Below are 15,249 nucleotides of genomic sequence, written 5' to 3'. Positions count from 1 at the left end.
GCTTCTATGCCTCCCTGTCTCACTAACTCGAGACTGTCTAGTTCTCGAATCGCTTGCCTACGGTGCCCCAGTTGACGACGTCCCAGATGGCGCCAAAGTACTCAGCCTTGCGGTTCTGGTACTGGAGGTAGTAGGCGTGCTCCCAGGCGTCGATGCCCAGGAGGGGCTCCAGGTTGCCGGTGACGGGGTCTTGGTTGGGGCGGGTAACGACGCTGAGGGTACCCGAGGTCTTGTCCTTGACGAGCCAGGCCCAGCCGGAGCCCTGGATACCAGCGAGAGCAGCGTTGGTCTGCTTCTGAAGGGCCTCGAAGGAGCCAAAGTCCTCGTTGATGGCAGTCTGTTCATTGTCAATCAATTGTGTCTGGTATGCGGGGTTGTCTGGAGGGTATCTAAGGGAGGTTGAAGAGACGTACTAGGAGCTTGCCCTCGGGCTCACCACCACCACCCTTGCCGTTAGGGGCGAGGTTCTCCCAGAAGAGAGTGTGGTTAACGTGGCCACCACCGTGGAAGTTGATGAGGGGAGCCTGGGCGGCAGCAGCCTTGGCATCGCCCTTGGCCTCGGCCTCGGCGATAGCCTCGAGAGCGGCATTGAAGCCGTTGACGTAGGTCTGGTGGTGCTTGGAGTGGTGGAGCTCCATAATCTGGCCGGAGATGTAGGGCTCGAGGGCACCGTAGTCGTCTAATGATTGCCAACACCATGGTCAACAGCTGGCATTTGCGCTCAGAGCGAAGTTCTCACAGGACAGGTCGGGCAGGGTAGCCTTGCCACGGACGAAGGTGGTAGAGGCCATGGCAACCATGGGCTTAGCAGCACGGGCGCGGAGGCCGGCGCGCAGGGCGGGGGTACGCAGGAGGGAGGCCATTGTGATGGTGATGGAGTGGAAGCTATTCAGAAGTGGGGGATTCGTCAGTCAGGTTCGGCAATGAAGCTAGGCGTAAGAAATCAAGTTGCCGATAAGGACTCAATTGACGCGGCACCACGCTACAGGATTTGGGAATAGAGATTGATGGTGGGAGGCGACGGGTCAGTGAGACATACTGGGAGGACCGGGTTCTGCGGACTTAGGTGATGATGTCAAGAGGATGGAAGATTCGGAATTCTGGGAGTGTCCGGGGAACTGAATTGCCGAGCTGCTTGTGTGATCTCAGCGTTTCGTCATTCGCTGGGAGCTTGGACCAAGATGTGGCTTAGATCCCGAGATGTGGCTGGTGTGGGGGAGATGGAGTGCAACAGTATAAAAGCGAAGGGGTTGTTAGCTTATTACAGGCTCTTCAAAATGGCTCAGTTATTGGATATCTTGGGTTTCCATTCAGTTCATATAAAGCATGCTTCTCGTTTTTCAAGGTGACCCATGATATGACATCACCCCTACCCAGCCCTCCGTTCATCCATGCTTATTAGTAATTCTAACCCCGAGGCGCGAGAACCCACCCTCACATGGCTTCTGAACCACGGCAAGATGGGAGACAAGGCGGTTCGTATAATCGCAGTTAACGCTCGGAGCCGAAAGGAGCTCGGGAAATGTGTATTAATTGATGCGTTTTGTTCGGTCGTCCGCCCGATCTCGGAAGGCCGAGTAGTGGATACCTCGCGTTATTCCAGAATTCCGAAAGTGCCGACTAGAGAGGGAAGAGCTGGCGATGGGGATGAGTGGCGCGGATGATGATTTGAAAAGGGAAATACCACGGAGACATCTTTATAGTGATGATCTGCTTTGCAGCAGAAAGAAGGAGTGTGCAGTTCTCTGTGTTGAGGGCATGGTCGTGACGGCACTGATAACAGTGAAGCATCTTCTCACTGACACAAATGGCCAATAAGCTTCCTATAATTGCCAATGTGCCTCAATGACGACCGAATGTTACTCTAGGGTAAGTGGCAGGCCGGGATTATGTCATCGGCACAGTCGCGTCTCCGCGGGGCATCAACGCGTCTTCGACAAAGTGCCCCTCCACCGCCAACAGCACCATCGTCATTTCCGACACACCCAGGCCGGTTGAGCGCAAAGGCCAAACAAAACCTCACCATGTCGTACTACGACATCGACTCCATCCTGACGGATGCGGAGGTACGGCAGCCATCCCCGGGTTGAACCGGCGTCTGACAAGAAGAAAAAAACTGTAGAAAGTCCCCTGCCAGTTCGAACTCGACGTCCCCTACCTCGGCCACCTCGACAACTCCACCACGGGCCTCAAGTCCGGCACGCCGCTCTCGCTCCCGCTCTGGCTCGCCGAGATGCTCGCGCTGTCCACGCTGCCGGACGACTCGGGCGCGCCGCTGACGCTCAACCTGCCGCCGTGCCTGTCGAGCGCCGTGCAGGCCGCGCTGGCCGCCGACCCGCGCGCGGTGCCGATCCGCGACCAGTCGCCGCACTTCTACGGCGTGGGCGTGCGCATGCTGGACCTCTTCGAGGAGGCCGCGCTGGCCGCGGTGCTGCGCAAGACGTTTGTCGTGCGCGCTGCCGACGTCGGCCTGCACGCGCGCAAGGCCGACGAGGGCGTGGGGGGCCAGGGCGAGGAGTTCCTGCGCGGCTTGGATGAGTGGGAGAGGGGCCTATTCCGGCGCGGGCATGAGGGCGTCAAGGGGGCCAAGGAGTGGGCGGAGAAGGTGAAGAAGGCGTGAGGGAAGTGAGATGCGTGCGTGTGCAGACGCAATGCAGGCTTGGTTGTGGGGGTTTGTTGCGTGGGGGACGACTTGATACCCTTGATTACTCGATACACGGCATGATGATGTGACTACGACAATGTAACAATCATTTAACATAATCCTTAACAATTGACACACGGAGGGCGCATGATAAGCGGCCATGGCAATGCAATAACGCGACAATTATTCAGCCGGTATCACATCAGACCAGACAAAAGATGGGGGTTCAATGTGTGCATTTTCCAGCACATTGGTGTTGCCAGCTCGAGACTCCTACGTCTCGAGCCAACTAGGCGCGGTACTCATACATCCGCTCAGGTATCTTCCAACCGAACGACATGCCCGGCATTTCCCAGCTGCCTCCAGATAACCCCATTATCACTCTTTCTTCGTCTCGTCCATCCCAGCAAATATACACACGTATGCCAGCAAAAGCCCGGGATGTAACCCGTACTTGACCCGGGCTTCACCTCGGCCTCGTCAAAACGCCATTCTCTTTCCTGTCCCGTTCCCAAAGTCCCAACTCCTCGCGGAAGTCGATGTCATGTACAAGTAAACCAAAAGGGACTCTTGTTTTCCTCTTTCCTTCCCAGTAACCCCGGTGGCCTCTTGGCCCCAGTATATAAAACCCACACAAACGAAGCACTTTCGATTCGTGTGATGTAAAACGTGAAGGTGACCGTTTCCGCAGTTGCGGTTGGTCTTGGATCTGACATCCCAGAGGGAGCAGATAAAAGTAAATAACGTATTCCCACCAGTTTCCAAGGGAGGATTAAACATGACTTGTATCAAAACACTCAGATAGTGACGCCAAACAGGAAAAGATAAAACCATAACGAAAAACGCCTCTTGAAAATAGGCATTAGGAGAGAAGGGGAAAGACAAGGCCAAACGTCCAGCCCAATCAAGAGAGTCGTGTCCACCGCTCTCTTGGGATGCTGGGCCAGTGGCCGAGTCATGTGTCGTGGCCAGGATCATAACGACCAAATCATAAATTTCGCAATAATTTTTTTGGGGAATTTTTTCTTCCTTTTTCTTGTTCTTTTCACCCGTCCCTTGGGATATGAAGTGCCTGACATGACCATGACCTTGAAGTCAATCATATGTGGAGCACACAAACTGGTGGAAACTGGTGGTAGTAAGACGAGCCAAGAAAAAGAAATCGCAACCCAAGATGAACCCAACTGAGGCCCAATCTAGACAGATCCCCACATCGCGTCTGAGACGGTGAGGGAAATGTCCTGGTACGTAGAGGGTGTGATGGTGTTGGAGGATGACAGATTTGTGCCATATACCGACGCGCCCTGATCTGAGAAGGCATAGTCGCCGTCTAGGCCGATGGGCGAGCCATCAGAGTAAGGCGAATACCCAAACCCGCCAGATGCGGATGAGATGGGTGCCGTCATACCAATGTCAGCGGCGGCACCCAACATGGCATTGTTGGCGTCTGCGGTGTCCACGGTGAGATCGTAGCGAGCAGCTTCCATGTCATATTGGTTCATGCTGCTACCAATGTGCGAAAACATCCCCATCGGGGTGTCCACCGAGACGTCGGGAACTTCAGCATCAAGCATGTCTGCGTCGGTATCATCTTGGTCAGGGCTGAGAGCATCTTGCTGGTCAACCTTGACGAGCTTCTCTTCAAACCAGAGCTTGAGATCAGCCATGGGGGGCCAGTCACCGCCGCCTTTTCCACCTCGCTTCTCATCATTGTTCTTATTCTTTCCGCGAGGAGTCTTGGGCTTGAAGTGGGTGCGACGAAGGTGCGCAGCCGCATTGTAGTAAGCACCGTACAGCTTTCCACTGGTGCAGGCCTTGCACTTCGAGAGAGGATTGATGGCCTGAACCTTGGAGGTCTTTCCGACGTCAGCTGGGTCGCGGCAGATGAACTTCTTGACGACACCCTCATGTTTGGCGTTGACATGTCGGCGAAGTTCATGATCACCTCTGAAACCTTCCGGATGCTCCTGGCACTCATCGCAAAAGACCTTGGGGTGCTTGGGGCGCTGGTAATGGTTCTTGTTGACGGCCATCTTGGGATCTCGTTTGGATGCAGCAGGGCCAGCATTGCTTGTGGCAAGTGGTTCCTCAGGCCTGGGGGCGATCGTGGTTGACTTTGCCTGCTGGATGATGCGCTCTCGAGCATCCTTGGCACGGCGTTCCAGAGTGGACGCAGTCGACTTTGTACTGGCACAGCTGGTGTTGGAGATGGATCGCTCCATGTTGGCAGAGACGGGAGAAGACAGGAAGGACAGTCCATTGGATGCTGACGACTCATACTGATGACTAGCACCAAGACCAAGCAAGACTTGTTCATGGCCTTGGGGTTTGCTGCCGGGGTAGTTACCGGCGTTGAAGGGCAAAAAGGAGTCCTGGGAGAGGAACGCATCGCTCTGGGACTGAGATGAGGCAAGGCGAGCCATGTCGGTGGCACCGATGTTGTCGAAGGAGCTGTTCTGGCGGGTCAGAGGGCTCGTAGTCTCAGCGGCGGATGACCCGGATATCATCGAGGGACAGGCGGAAGGGACTTGAAAGTTAAATTCATTGGGCAAATTAGGCCGCGATGAGAGGTAAGGCTCTGACCCTTGCTCGCCCCAACGTGCCAGAAAGTCCTCTGGGTCCAAACCGATGCCGAAGAGAGGTGTGTTTTCTTCGACACTGGGCAGACGCTGTGAGAGGCCGCCCTGGAGGGACTGATTTGCGGGCTCATCGTGAGAGGAGCAGAATCGGTCCAGGGCCGGGTGAGTGACGGGGCTGACGAGGGGAGCGACGGGGCCGACCTGGACGAACGGCATGTTGTTCTCGGAGCGATTTGAGATGCTGCGGCTCATCATGGTGGGGGCTGGGCCAGACTGCTGAGAGAAGGCCCGCCTTTGGCGTTTGGGAGCCTGGTATCTGACATCTCGATCCTGAGGGAAGATGAGGTGTTAGCTGGCGTGGGTGAGAAGTGTGGGAAGCGCTGTGAGAGAATTTACCAATGGTGAGACCATCTGGGTGGGATAGCTAATAGTAGACTTGGAGCGAGAGAGCACGCTGCTCCTTACACTGGGCACAGCATAGTTGGAGAATGAGAAGCCACTCTGGGCCAGAGGGATGCCACCAGTGACGGGGCTTAGTGTTGACGAGTCGGCGCTGAGTTGCTTGTCTTGAACGAGCTTCTCGAGCTGGGCGTTTCGAGCCTCGGACTCTTGCAGGCGACGTTGAAGCTCCTCGAATTTGGCGTCACTAGATAAATTCATGTTGCGATGCCGTGTTGCAGTGGTGAAGCGCGAGGAGAACAGGGCAGATGAGACGATAGGGTGAGATGGCAAAGTCTAAAGCGTGATAGCCAGGAGAGCGCTGGTTGAGGCTCCCTGATGGGCGATGCGTGGCGATCCGTCTGTAGACGGAGAAGGTACAGCACGTAGCGTGGATGCGGATCGACAAGTTCGTGTGAGGACGACCAACGATGGAGACTTGAGGCGAGGATGGTGGTGAGGACTGGTGGCGAGTCCTTGTTTAAAGCAAGGCGTTGTTTGCAGGTGGAGGTTAGTGGTATGGAGTCGACAGAGATGACGGAAGAAGAGAGGAGGAAGCTCAGAAGCAATGAGTTGGCGATAGGCGATTAAAAGTACGAGCCAGGATACGGCAAACAACGGACGGCCAGTGGTTTAGAACGAGGCTTCGAGACTCCCCACCGGAGGAGCAGGGGAGCAGGGGGGCCTGGTGAGCAGGGGTGTGTTGTTTATGGGTCTAGAGGCATGGGTGTGAAGTGTGAAGTGTGATGTGTGATGTCCAGGATGTGAAGAGTGTGTGTGGAGGAGGAGGAAGAAGGGTGGTCACAACTGGGATGGGATGGGGTTTATTAGTTGTAGCGTGTGTGGTGTGGTGTCAGTTGGATGCCTGGCTTCTTGTCTGGGCGCTGGTGGTGTACTTGGAACGGCGGAGGACGTTGGGAGATGCAGGGCGACGGAGGGAAGGAGCAGAGAAGAAGGGGTGGATGAGTTGGGTGAGTGGGCGAGTGGGCGTGAGATGGAGGACCACCTTCCAGGGGGTGTAAAGGCTGCGATGGGTGTTGAAAGTGGATGCTTGAAAGCTGATGCTCATGCTCAAGCTCATGCCGCCGTCGCTTCTTCTGCGTCTGCATCTGCGTCTGCCGCTGCACTGCGACGATGACGATTTTCGAGATGGAAGAAATGTGGGCTCGGCCTGGCTTGGCTGGCACGGGTGGGGTGGACCCGTTGCTGACCCCCGTGACGACGACGGCACCCACCAAAACACCACAAACACCACTGACACCACCGCTGGGCGCACTGAGCCACCACTCAGGATCCCACCGAGAAGACTGCCAGCACCCACTCCACTCGGCCCATCCACTGAACAAGTCCCATTCCACCCATCCCAGCGCCGCGGCTGCAGGTGCCCACACTGCCCCGACTCGCCCGATCGCGGTGAAGTGAGCGCCGCGGAGCGTGGTGGTGGGCTCTGGCCTGTTGGCATCCAACCTGGCCGCTCAGCCTGCGCTTTGTGGCGCCGGAACGGGCTGGCTGTAAACCGGGAGTGTCTCCAGCTTGTTCGGTGCCGCCAATATCCAATCCCACGAGGCCGTCTCAAACACGGGTCTGAGGCCTGGGGCCAAGGACTTTTGCCAAGAAAGGAAAAAAAAAAAAAAAAAAGACATGGAAACAAAAGGAAGGAAAGGAACCATCAATGCTCACGAGCCACGACTCGGCTCGCCCGGGCTGTGCGACGAGATCATGGCACGCTTCTTCGCTCGTTGTTGCTCGTGCTCGTGCTTGTGCTGAGGTGGGATCCAATAACGAAGCGTCGACACGCAGTACCGTGCGCGCATCGTAGGCTCCGAGAATGTTGTGCATCGCCGACTGCGGCCCTATTTCGTCCACTCTTCGACGCCGATGTCGATGCAGACACTCACATGGGAGCTACAGGTTTCAACCACATCTCGGATATGTTGTGACACGGACGAGACACGAGGACTCGGAGCCACAGACAACCGCCCGGACCCAAGGATGGGTCTTGTTCATTCCTCATTCCAAAACAGTCTCGCGGAGAGATCTAGGACCTACGTAATTGATCTCTCCGACGTCAAGGCTCCATCTCGTCTCGTCATCGTCATTCCGTCTACGGTCCGTGGCTTGCCCGAGGAACCGGGCTGGAGACTGGCAGAAGCAATATATGGAACCTCCGTGCCACCATCATAAGCCAAGCCAACTAACGTGGGTACGGGCAGCTGCTGGGCCACCCCTTACATGGCCTGTAGGAGTTGGAACAGCAGTCAACACACCAACCAGGTGGAAGATACAAAGCTGAGGCCCTATGTTGCAATAAAGATTAACACGTTACTTTTTAACTTTGCATTTTGTTGGAATTATTGAGAACCACATTGCCCAAGGGGTGGCCAACTAAGGGGGTGGCCTTGCCCAGACCCCGACATTATTGAGATGGGCTGCTTCTACATGCATTACATACGGTCTGGCCTGCACCTCTGTCGTCATCCAATCCCAAGCGCAGTTGACACGTCGCCGGCCAAGGAGATGGAGAGGAAAAAGCAAAAAATAGCAGAAACCTACAGAGTCTCTCGAAAGGGCCTTGTTTCGGGGAGTCGTGGATCTCAGTGACTCGGAAAGAGTGGATAGCAGTGGGCTCTCTGGGTACGGGGACAAGAGAAATGTCATCATGGCGCTTCTCTTCACATTTGGCGGGCACCAGGAGCCACCAGAGCGGGCACCAGAGCGGGCACCACAGCGGGTCGGACAATTGCATCTGCTCATCAACGCGCTGGGGGACCTGGCCATAGGGCCTTAAACCTCCAGACCCCATCGATCGGCTCATGATTATCATGCGCCTGGCGCTAGATCATTCAACGCCCAGCCGCACCCAGCGTGTCCTTGTCCGGCTGGTTCCACTCTGGGCGATTGGACATCTCAATGGGACCGGCCGTGGGATGGATCTTGGGATACGGCGAGAGATGAGAGAGTGAGATGGGAGAGCTTCCGAATGGCTGGCCTGCGCAGTAGAACTCTTTGGGCATGGTCTGGGCGAGGGCAAGACGATGATCCCATTTTCCCGTCGAAAGTGATTCGCCGTCTCACGCATGCCCGCCGTTCCAGCACGACCACCACCAGCTTTCATCAACTCCCGGACACAGCCCACAGGTCGTCGCCAACGAACCGAGCACCCTCTTCACCGGGGGCGGCCAGTGAGTTGACGTACTACGTAGACGTAGACCACTGCGCGGCAGCCACCTGCACGTTGACAAGGCCGGGGAACCAACCGACCGAGTCACATCCCACTGGCTTCAGCGGCTTCCTCCAAGGCGGCCGGGATCCTTGATCTGAGATGGAGGATCAGCACGCGGCTTCATTCGCCCGAGTCCGCCGCCAGCTGGCCGGTCAGCCTCTGGCCCTCTGCTGCCCCCATCCCGGTCCCATCCCATGCCCACTGCCATCTCACCCGCCGCCGCATCGACTAACACGCAGCGCCGCCAGACCCCTGCCACACCGTCTCAGCACTCCCGCGTGGAAAAACGAGGCAAGCACTCAGACGACTGGCCCTCGACGTGGCGCGGCTTCAGGCTTTCACACTGGACCCGCCCCGGTCGCCAGCCACGATTGGCTGTGCATGTCGTTCAGAGTGAGGCGGACAAGCATGGAGTCGCTGCAGCGGCGCCAGGGCAGAGGGCACCTTGAGAGAGACACCGCATGCTCTTACTCACACCTCTAGTTTGCGACTGACCAACTGACGCAGCACGCGCTGCAGCAGCCTCTGGGCCTTCTGGGCAATGGCTTCTGGGCGACGGCTTGTCGGTGTCGTACTTGCCGCGCTCGTCGTACCCCGTCCAGACCGTCAAACCCAAGTCCCCTGTCCCGTGTCCTCACATCGTCATCTGCGCCTGTGCCTGTGGGTCGACCATCGCCCGCCATGGGTGCAATTGAGTCCTAGTCGTTCACAGCGCTGGCAGTGCTCGCATCTCCAGCTCCTTTTGGCTCCGGGCACTCGCTGGGCGCTGAAGCACCTGCTTCACACCTGCTTTACAGTGCACTAGTCCACAGGCGCTGGTGCAGCATGCAGCATGATCCCGTCCATCTCCCAATCCCCAACATGCCGGGCACCGTCAACCAGCTCCCCAACGGCGGTTGCAACCCAAGCCAAGGGCCCGAGAAACCACCAACAATTGGAACACAAACCAACCTGGCCACCGATGAGACCCAAACCGAACCCAAAGGTCACCGACACGGCTCGGCACCCGCCAAAGATAGCATCACCTGCCGACGATGCCGCATCCTCCTCGCTCTCGCTTCATCCTTTCGCGTCAATCCGCTTGGTCCATCAAGTTCCACTCAGTGCCCCGTTACCTCGCTCCCTGCGTTGATCATGCCCCAAGCCATTCCGTGCCGTTTCAACTCCCTCGCCTGCAGATCTTCAAATATTCTCCAATCATTTGCTCACGTCTTCACCTCTCTTCCGGCTCAATTGCTCCCCCCACACCGTATTCAAGCCAAAACGTGTGAGCCAGGACGTGGTGGTACAGTAGATCTAGGCCCCGGTTTTGAATGACTCTTCCGCTGTTGGTGCCGCATTAATGCAGCTCGCAAGGTCTAGAATGAGACATCGTAGAGCCTGATTGAACGGATCTTACGTAGTGGCGGCAGCTAACAAGAAGCCACAAGCTCGCAGAGCCTCGCCCCTGGTCGCTTCGAGACGGCATCAAGCCAGCCAAGACAGCAAAGCCTCACCGAGCAAGGCCCCGATGGCGTACACCGCTTCATGTTGTGTTTTTTCCTTGTAGCTGGATGGTGCACTTTGTGAATTGCCCGAGGCTTCCGATTCGCCCCATCTAGTTCCTCCGCCCTCCAAGTGATGCAAAGCGAGCGGCGTATGGAGGAGCACAGCCTTCCAGCCTGCTCTCGCCGCTGCATCGCCCGCATTGTCCAACGTGCTGAGCACTGTACGCGCGGAAGACGGAAAGTCCCTGACTCTGTAGCTACCTAGGTAAGTTATCTCTAGCTGAAGTTAAGGTCGTGCAACCTGGTCGAGGTTACATGATTCGTCGGCGTTAGAGCTGCGCCATAGTCGTTTGTACCTGAGACTTTCGCCGGAATACCACATAGTTCTCACTCAAACTAGAACTCTGCTTCATCACGTTGCAACCCGAGATGTGTAGCAGCGCCCGGAACTGTCAGCTGTCTCCAGCGGCGACCTCAATAGGGCAACCAAGCTGACAATCAACTAGCGACGCCGGGATGTCCTTGATTACCATTGCGCTTTGAACCTCGTGGCATATTACCATAGCTCTTAGCGCAAGTTCAAAACTAATTAGAACAAAACCTCAACGGTCACCTGCTCAGGAACCAAGAAACGCCAGTTCCAACTGGGCATTTTGCTGTAGAAAGGGCCGTCCGAGCTCTAGGCTAACGGACCGGCGATGAGATCGTCAACGCATCAGGGATCTCGCATAGCTCCTGGGGTGAGGCCTGCGAAATCACCACCAAGCCATCGGTCGTTCGCGAGGACTCTAGGATCCTGTATGTCCGACACGTGTCTGGTGGCGACCCAAATTTCCTGATGCCGAAATTTGACGTCTGTTTGATCTAGTTGGGCGGGGATGTCCCTGGTAATCTTGTGCCTGTCTGTGTGTTTAACGGCGACGGTCGACACTAGTTGGCTGTTAGAGCTCGGAGACACTGGTTTGACTCCAGAGTCAACTATTTTAAGCCGGTGAACTATTCCTACGTGGCTAGCCAGCGGGGCCATATGACTCAATGTTGGCAACGGCCGTGATTGAGATGAGCGGAAATGCCGACGGACGTGACGCTGTGCCGGAGGTTTGAACAAGGTGGATTTCTTTTGTAAGCGCTTGGAGCATGGTGGATATTGATTTTGCACAAAGCCCTGATCGGGAGCTTGGAGCTCCGGGACCCCTTGCGACAAATGCACCGGCAAATCTCCGGCTCAGCGGACTAAGCGGTTCCTGGCAACTCCACAGCTCGGCCCATCATGACACCTCATCGCAACACGAGTCCACGAACGACCACTGGCCGGCCTCTTCGGGCGATTCCAACTGTCTAGCTCTATGTGAGCAGGCACGCCGCACTACGGCAAAATGCGCCGTTCGAATCTACTCCTACTGGCCGCGATCCAGCTCGCCGGAGCTCGTTCGCCCGGCTTCAGCATCCACGAGGACCTGCTGACGTTCCCTCAGGTGCGTGTGCTCCCCTCACTTCCCCTCCAACCGCGCCCAGCTGTGCCGTGCTGATGCGACCCAGTTTGAGGTTGTGTTTTCCCAAGAGTACATCACCGAGAAAGATGCGGATGCCATACTAGAGAAGCAGAGAAACCAGCCCTCCTTCTGGGCTGGGTTTGAGCAATCTATCCTCGAATACGAAGCTAGCCAGGCCAGCCCCGGCGCCGATGATGGCCCTAAGAAGGAGGAAAAGGAAGAGCCAAAGGAAGAACCAAAACATGAACCAGAGCAAGAAACAGAGCAAGAATACACCTATGAGCTCATGAAGCTACCTCCTCATCAATACCTCTGCTCGATCCCCGTTATTTACCCCTCCTCTACCGACGACAAGACAGCCAACGAGCTCGCCAAGGCCGAGGAGGCACGCGAGCTGAGCCGCGCGACCACAAGCGGATGGGACCTCGTCGCCGAGATCGAGGAATCGTGCCTGTACTTTATGTCGGGATGGTGGAGCTACAGCTTCTGCAAGAACCGCGAAATCGTCCAGTTCCACGCCCTGCCGTCCGTCCCCAACGGCCAACCCCCCAAACGCGATCCTAACACTGCCGCGTACGTGCTCGGTCAGACGCCCACGATCCCCGCGGCCGCCGCGTACCAGGCCAAACAGAATGGCGACGGCGCGCCGCCACCCGCTGAGCTGCAGGTTAAGGGTGACCAGCGATATCTGGTGCAGCGGCTGGAGGGAGGCACGCAATGCGATTTGACAGGGAGGGACCGTACTATCGAGGTGCAGTACCACTGCGTCCCGGGCTTGAAGAACGACAGAATTGGGTGGATTAAGGAGGTTACCATCTGCGCGTATCTCATGGTGGTTAACACCCCCCGTCTATGTAACGACGTGGCCTTCTTGCCGCCCGAGGAGACCCGAGCCGACCCCATCAACTGCCAGCTCATCGTTGACAATGATGCCACTCCCCCGTTGCTGGAACAGGAGAAGCTGTATGAAGAACCCGTTGCCCAAGAGAACAAAGCGACCCAAGAGCAGCCGGTGGCAGAGGGTGACGTCACCGAAACCCTCCCAGCGAAAAAGGAGGTCAACGTCGGCGGTGTCATCGTCGGCGCACGCAAAGTTCTCTCCGGCGCCGATGAGGTCGGCAAGCCCCCCGCGAAGCTCACGCCGCCCAAGAGCTACTTCTCCAACCAGGACACGGACGGCCAGCGCTTCATCGAGATGGTGGCGCAAGGCAAGAGCGCAGCCGACGGCGGCGAAGTCACCTCGATGAGCGACGAAGAGCTCGTTAAGCAGGAGCTGAAGCCGGACGTCGTCGCGGACATGATCAAAGAGATGCAGAAGCTCGCCGGCGTCGACAGCTGGAAGCTCGAGCTTGTCGAGCTGCCCGGCGGAGTGCGGGAGCTCCGGGGATACATCGACGAACCGGAAGCCGGCAAGGGGAAGGCGACGGATGCAAAGCCTGCGAAGGCTGCGGACGCTGGAGATTCTAAGGGGAAGCAAAAGGAGGAGGACGGGAGTGAGGAGAAGTTCTTCAAGAACAAGGATGAGTTGTAGGCATAGGGTTGTTGTATACTTACAGGCGTTAGGGCTGATGCATGAGATGAATACACAGAGGTCACAGTTCTCTCCGTGTCCCTTTCTTCGTACTGCTGAGTGAATAACACGCATTAACAGGCACGACATATAATGAGCCGGTCGGTAGTGAGGCCAGCCAAGAAAACATAGGCATCAGAGGTAACAGGGCAGGATTGTTGAAGCGTAGGCGATGATAGTATGCCTGGTATCATAGTTATGAACAGTTGGTGTAGCTGACCGAATTGCAAAGAGGTCTCAAGGTATAGGGTAACAGAACATCGAGTTCGGGAAACGCCCAGGATCCAAGCTGTTGGATCTTCTGGTGCTGGTTATGATGCATGGAGTGTTTCTATTCACAGGCAAAAGATATAGTTTACAATGCAGCATCCAATGTGCCTGTTATATGAAAGATAGATATCTCCCTGTCCCAAATGCACCTCAACATACTGCGTAGTTACACGTCTTGTTCTACGTACGGTCATTTCTTTTCTCTGGCATCTAAACCAACTCGCATTTCGTGCGTACAAACTTAGAGGGGATATATAAGGCGACACACCCATACTTGAGTTATGTATTAATGGATGGGGATAGACACTAAACATCTAGTTGTATATTACAACTCTGTCCAATGTACTGCCGGACGCTGATCTGTTCAAGCGTACCGAAACGATAAACTAAACTGTCTTAAAGCCAGTACCTGGTCGTTTGTCGACGGGGTGCATGGATGGGTTACTGTTCCGCCTCTGTAATTGGGTCGAGGAGACAGGGAGAAATGACGATATATCAATCGTTTGCGGACTATGATATGAGGGAGAACGGTATTTGTAAACACTTCCTTGCGCAAGTGATGCTTGACCTGAGAGATTGTTGACGTATCCCTTATCTGTATATGCCCTCTCGAGTTTCCTGAAGCATTCTAAGTTACTATCTCTCGACTCCTCTTCTTTGTCTCTTTGGTCATGATGTCGTACAGTCGCTATCTGAATGACAGTTAGTCCTAGCCGTATCATGGCAAGGTTCTGAATAATGTGTTCTCATAAGTACGGTATATTGTTATGCATAACGTACCATGGTATGCACCCTATTTTGAACGAAATGTCGGCCTTCGAACAGTTTCGACCTTTGTCTCCACAGCCCAGATATCAGTATATCACTGCAGGAAGCAGCAGTCAAACTAGTGACTGTGATATGACATTGGTTGCATGGTCTCCCGCCGTTAAATACTTTTGATAGAAGGGCTTAAGCGACAGCTCATAACTCTTGTGTTTCTTCAACGCCGCGGCACCAAGTCGTAGAGTGACGTATCAGATTGCCGTACTGTCCAATTATTCATGGGCATCCCGGTCCTTGCTCCTGATCCTACGGTAGATCCCCTTAAAATACCGATCTACGAATAGTGGGCACGCCAACTTACCACGAACTACGGGTACGTTCACGCTAACTGTTCTCCCGTGTCAAAAGAAGGCCCGTCGACGACGATGCAGTATCAATCAGCCGACGAAGAAGCACGGTGCAGGCATCGCAGGCAGCCCCCAAGATGTGGACCTGTCCGCTTCTAAAGACCGCCGGTTGCATGATGTTGATGCGAGGCCATGCAACGTCCGAAGAGGCGGTATGCAAACCCCAGCTGCAGACGGTCGATCCACTCGGTCGCATCTGCACAATAATTGCCGAGACTTAGGAGACGGAATTGGTCAGGTTTGCGAGGTGAGGTTGTAAGGTTGCAAGCGATGTCGTATCCCGTCTAGCCAACGAGCACACATAGTTCATGTTCGGGACGAGGTGGGTTAGTTCCGTCTCCTCAAAGTTCATGCGACAGCCATCAACTGGCTA

The 15,249-nt window shown here is 55.7% G+C and overlaps 7 protein-coding genes across 7 annotated transcripts; 4 read left to right on the top strand and 3 right to left on the bottom strand.

The window, feature by feature from the left end:
• Positions 1–2,024: 2,024 nt before the first annotated feature.
• Positions 2,025–2,620, top strand: BGZ61DRAFT_350616 (Psf3 protein; the record flags this gene model as incomplete). Its single annotated transcript, XM_046240249.1, has 2 exons — positions 2,025–2,066; positions 2,123–2,620. 2 exons carry the CDS (start codon positions 2,025–2,027, stop codon positions 2,618–2,620), a joined length of 540 nt encoding a protein of 179 aa, XP_046105234.1.
• Positions 2,621–2,818: 198 nt separating this feature from the next.
• On the bottom strand, positions 2,819–3,731 carry BGZ61DRAFT_219522 (uncharacterized protein). The gene has a single exon (XM_046238085.1). It carries the CDS (start codon positions 3,620–3,622, stop codon positions 3,125–3,127), a length of 498 nt encoding a protein of 165 aa, XP_046105233.1. The 5' UTR covers positions 3,623–3,731; the 3' UTR covers positions 2,819–3,124.
• Positions 3,732–3,840: 109 nt separating this feature from the next.
• On the bottom strand, positions 3,841–5,883 carry BGZ61DRAFT_531534 (uncharacterized protein; the record flags this gene model as incomplete). The annotated part of the gene is made up of 2 exons (XM_046253719.1): positions 3,841–5,553; positions 5,620–5,883. The coding sequence occupies 2 exons, from the start codon at positions 5,881–5,883 to the stop codon at positions 3,841–3,843; spliced, it is 1,977 nt and encodes a 658-aa protein (XP_046105232.1).
• Positions 5,884–7,362: 1,479 nt separating this feature from the next.
• Positions 7,363–8,083, top strand: BGZ61DRAFT_449734 (uncharacterized protein). Its single transcript, XM_046245649.1, has one exon. The coding sequence runs from the start codon at positions 7,540–7,542 to the stop codon at positions 7,843–7,845; it is 306 nt and encodes a 101-aa protein (XP_046105231.1). The 5' UTR covers positions 7,363–7,539; the 3' UTR covers positions 7,846–8,083.
• A 558-nt stretch (positions 8,084–8,641) lies between these two features.
• Positions 8,642–10,283, top strand: BGZ61DRAFT_575972 (uncharacterized protein; the record flags this gene model as incomplete). Its single annotated transcript, XM_046256209.1, has 4 exons — positions 8,642–8,843; positions 8,996–9,277; positions 9,392–9,544; positions 9,597–10,283. The coding sequence occupies 4 exons, from the start codon at positions 8,642–8,644 to the stop codon at positions 10,199–10,201; spliced, it is 1,242 nt and encodes a 413-aa protein (XP_046105230.1). The 3' UTR covers positions 10,202–10,283.
• A 1,464-nt stretch (positions 10,284–11,747) lies between these two features.
• On the top strand, positions 11,748–13,395 carry BGZ61DRAFT_531533 (glucosidase II beta subunit-like protein-domain-containing protein; the record flags this gene model as incomplete). The annotated part of the gene is made up of 2 exons (XM_046253718.1): positions 11,748–11,846; positions 11,911–13,395. 2 exons carry the CDS (start codon positions 11,748–11,750, stop codon positions 13,393–13,395), a joined length of 1,584 nt encoding a protein of 527 aa, XP_046105229.1.
• A 695-nt stretch (positions 13,396–14,090) lies between these two features.
• Positions 14,091–14,487, bottom strand: BGZ61DRAFT_476989 (uncharacterized protein; the record flags this gene model as incomplete). Its single annotated transcript, XM_046248849.1, has 2 exons — positions 14,091–14,435; positions 14,485–14,487. The coding sequence occupies 2 exons, from the start codon at positions 14,485–14,487 to the stop codon at positions 14,091–14,093; spliced, it is 348 nt and encodes a 115-aa protein (XP_046105228.1).
• Between the last annotated feature and the right edge of the window lie 762 nt (positions 14,488–15,249).

This window comes from Ilyonectria robusta (assembly GCF_021365365.1).
Source record: "Ilyonectria robusta strain PMI_751 chromosome Unknown BGZ61scaffold_8, whole genome shotgun sequence".
Lineage (NCBI taxonomy): Eukaryota > Fungi > Ascomycota > Sordariomycetes > Hypocreales > Nectriaceae > Ilyonectria > Ilyonectria robusta.
This window is presented reverse-complemented; position numbering and strand designations above follow the sequence as displayed.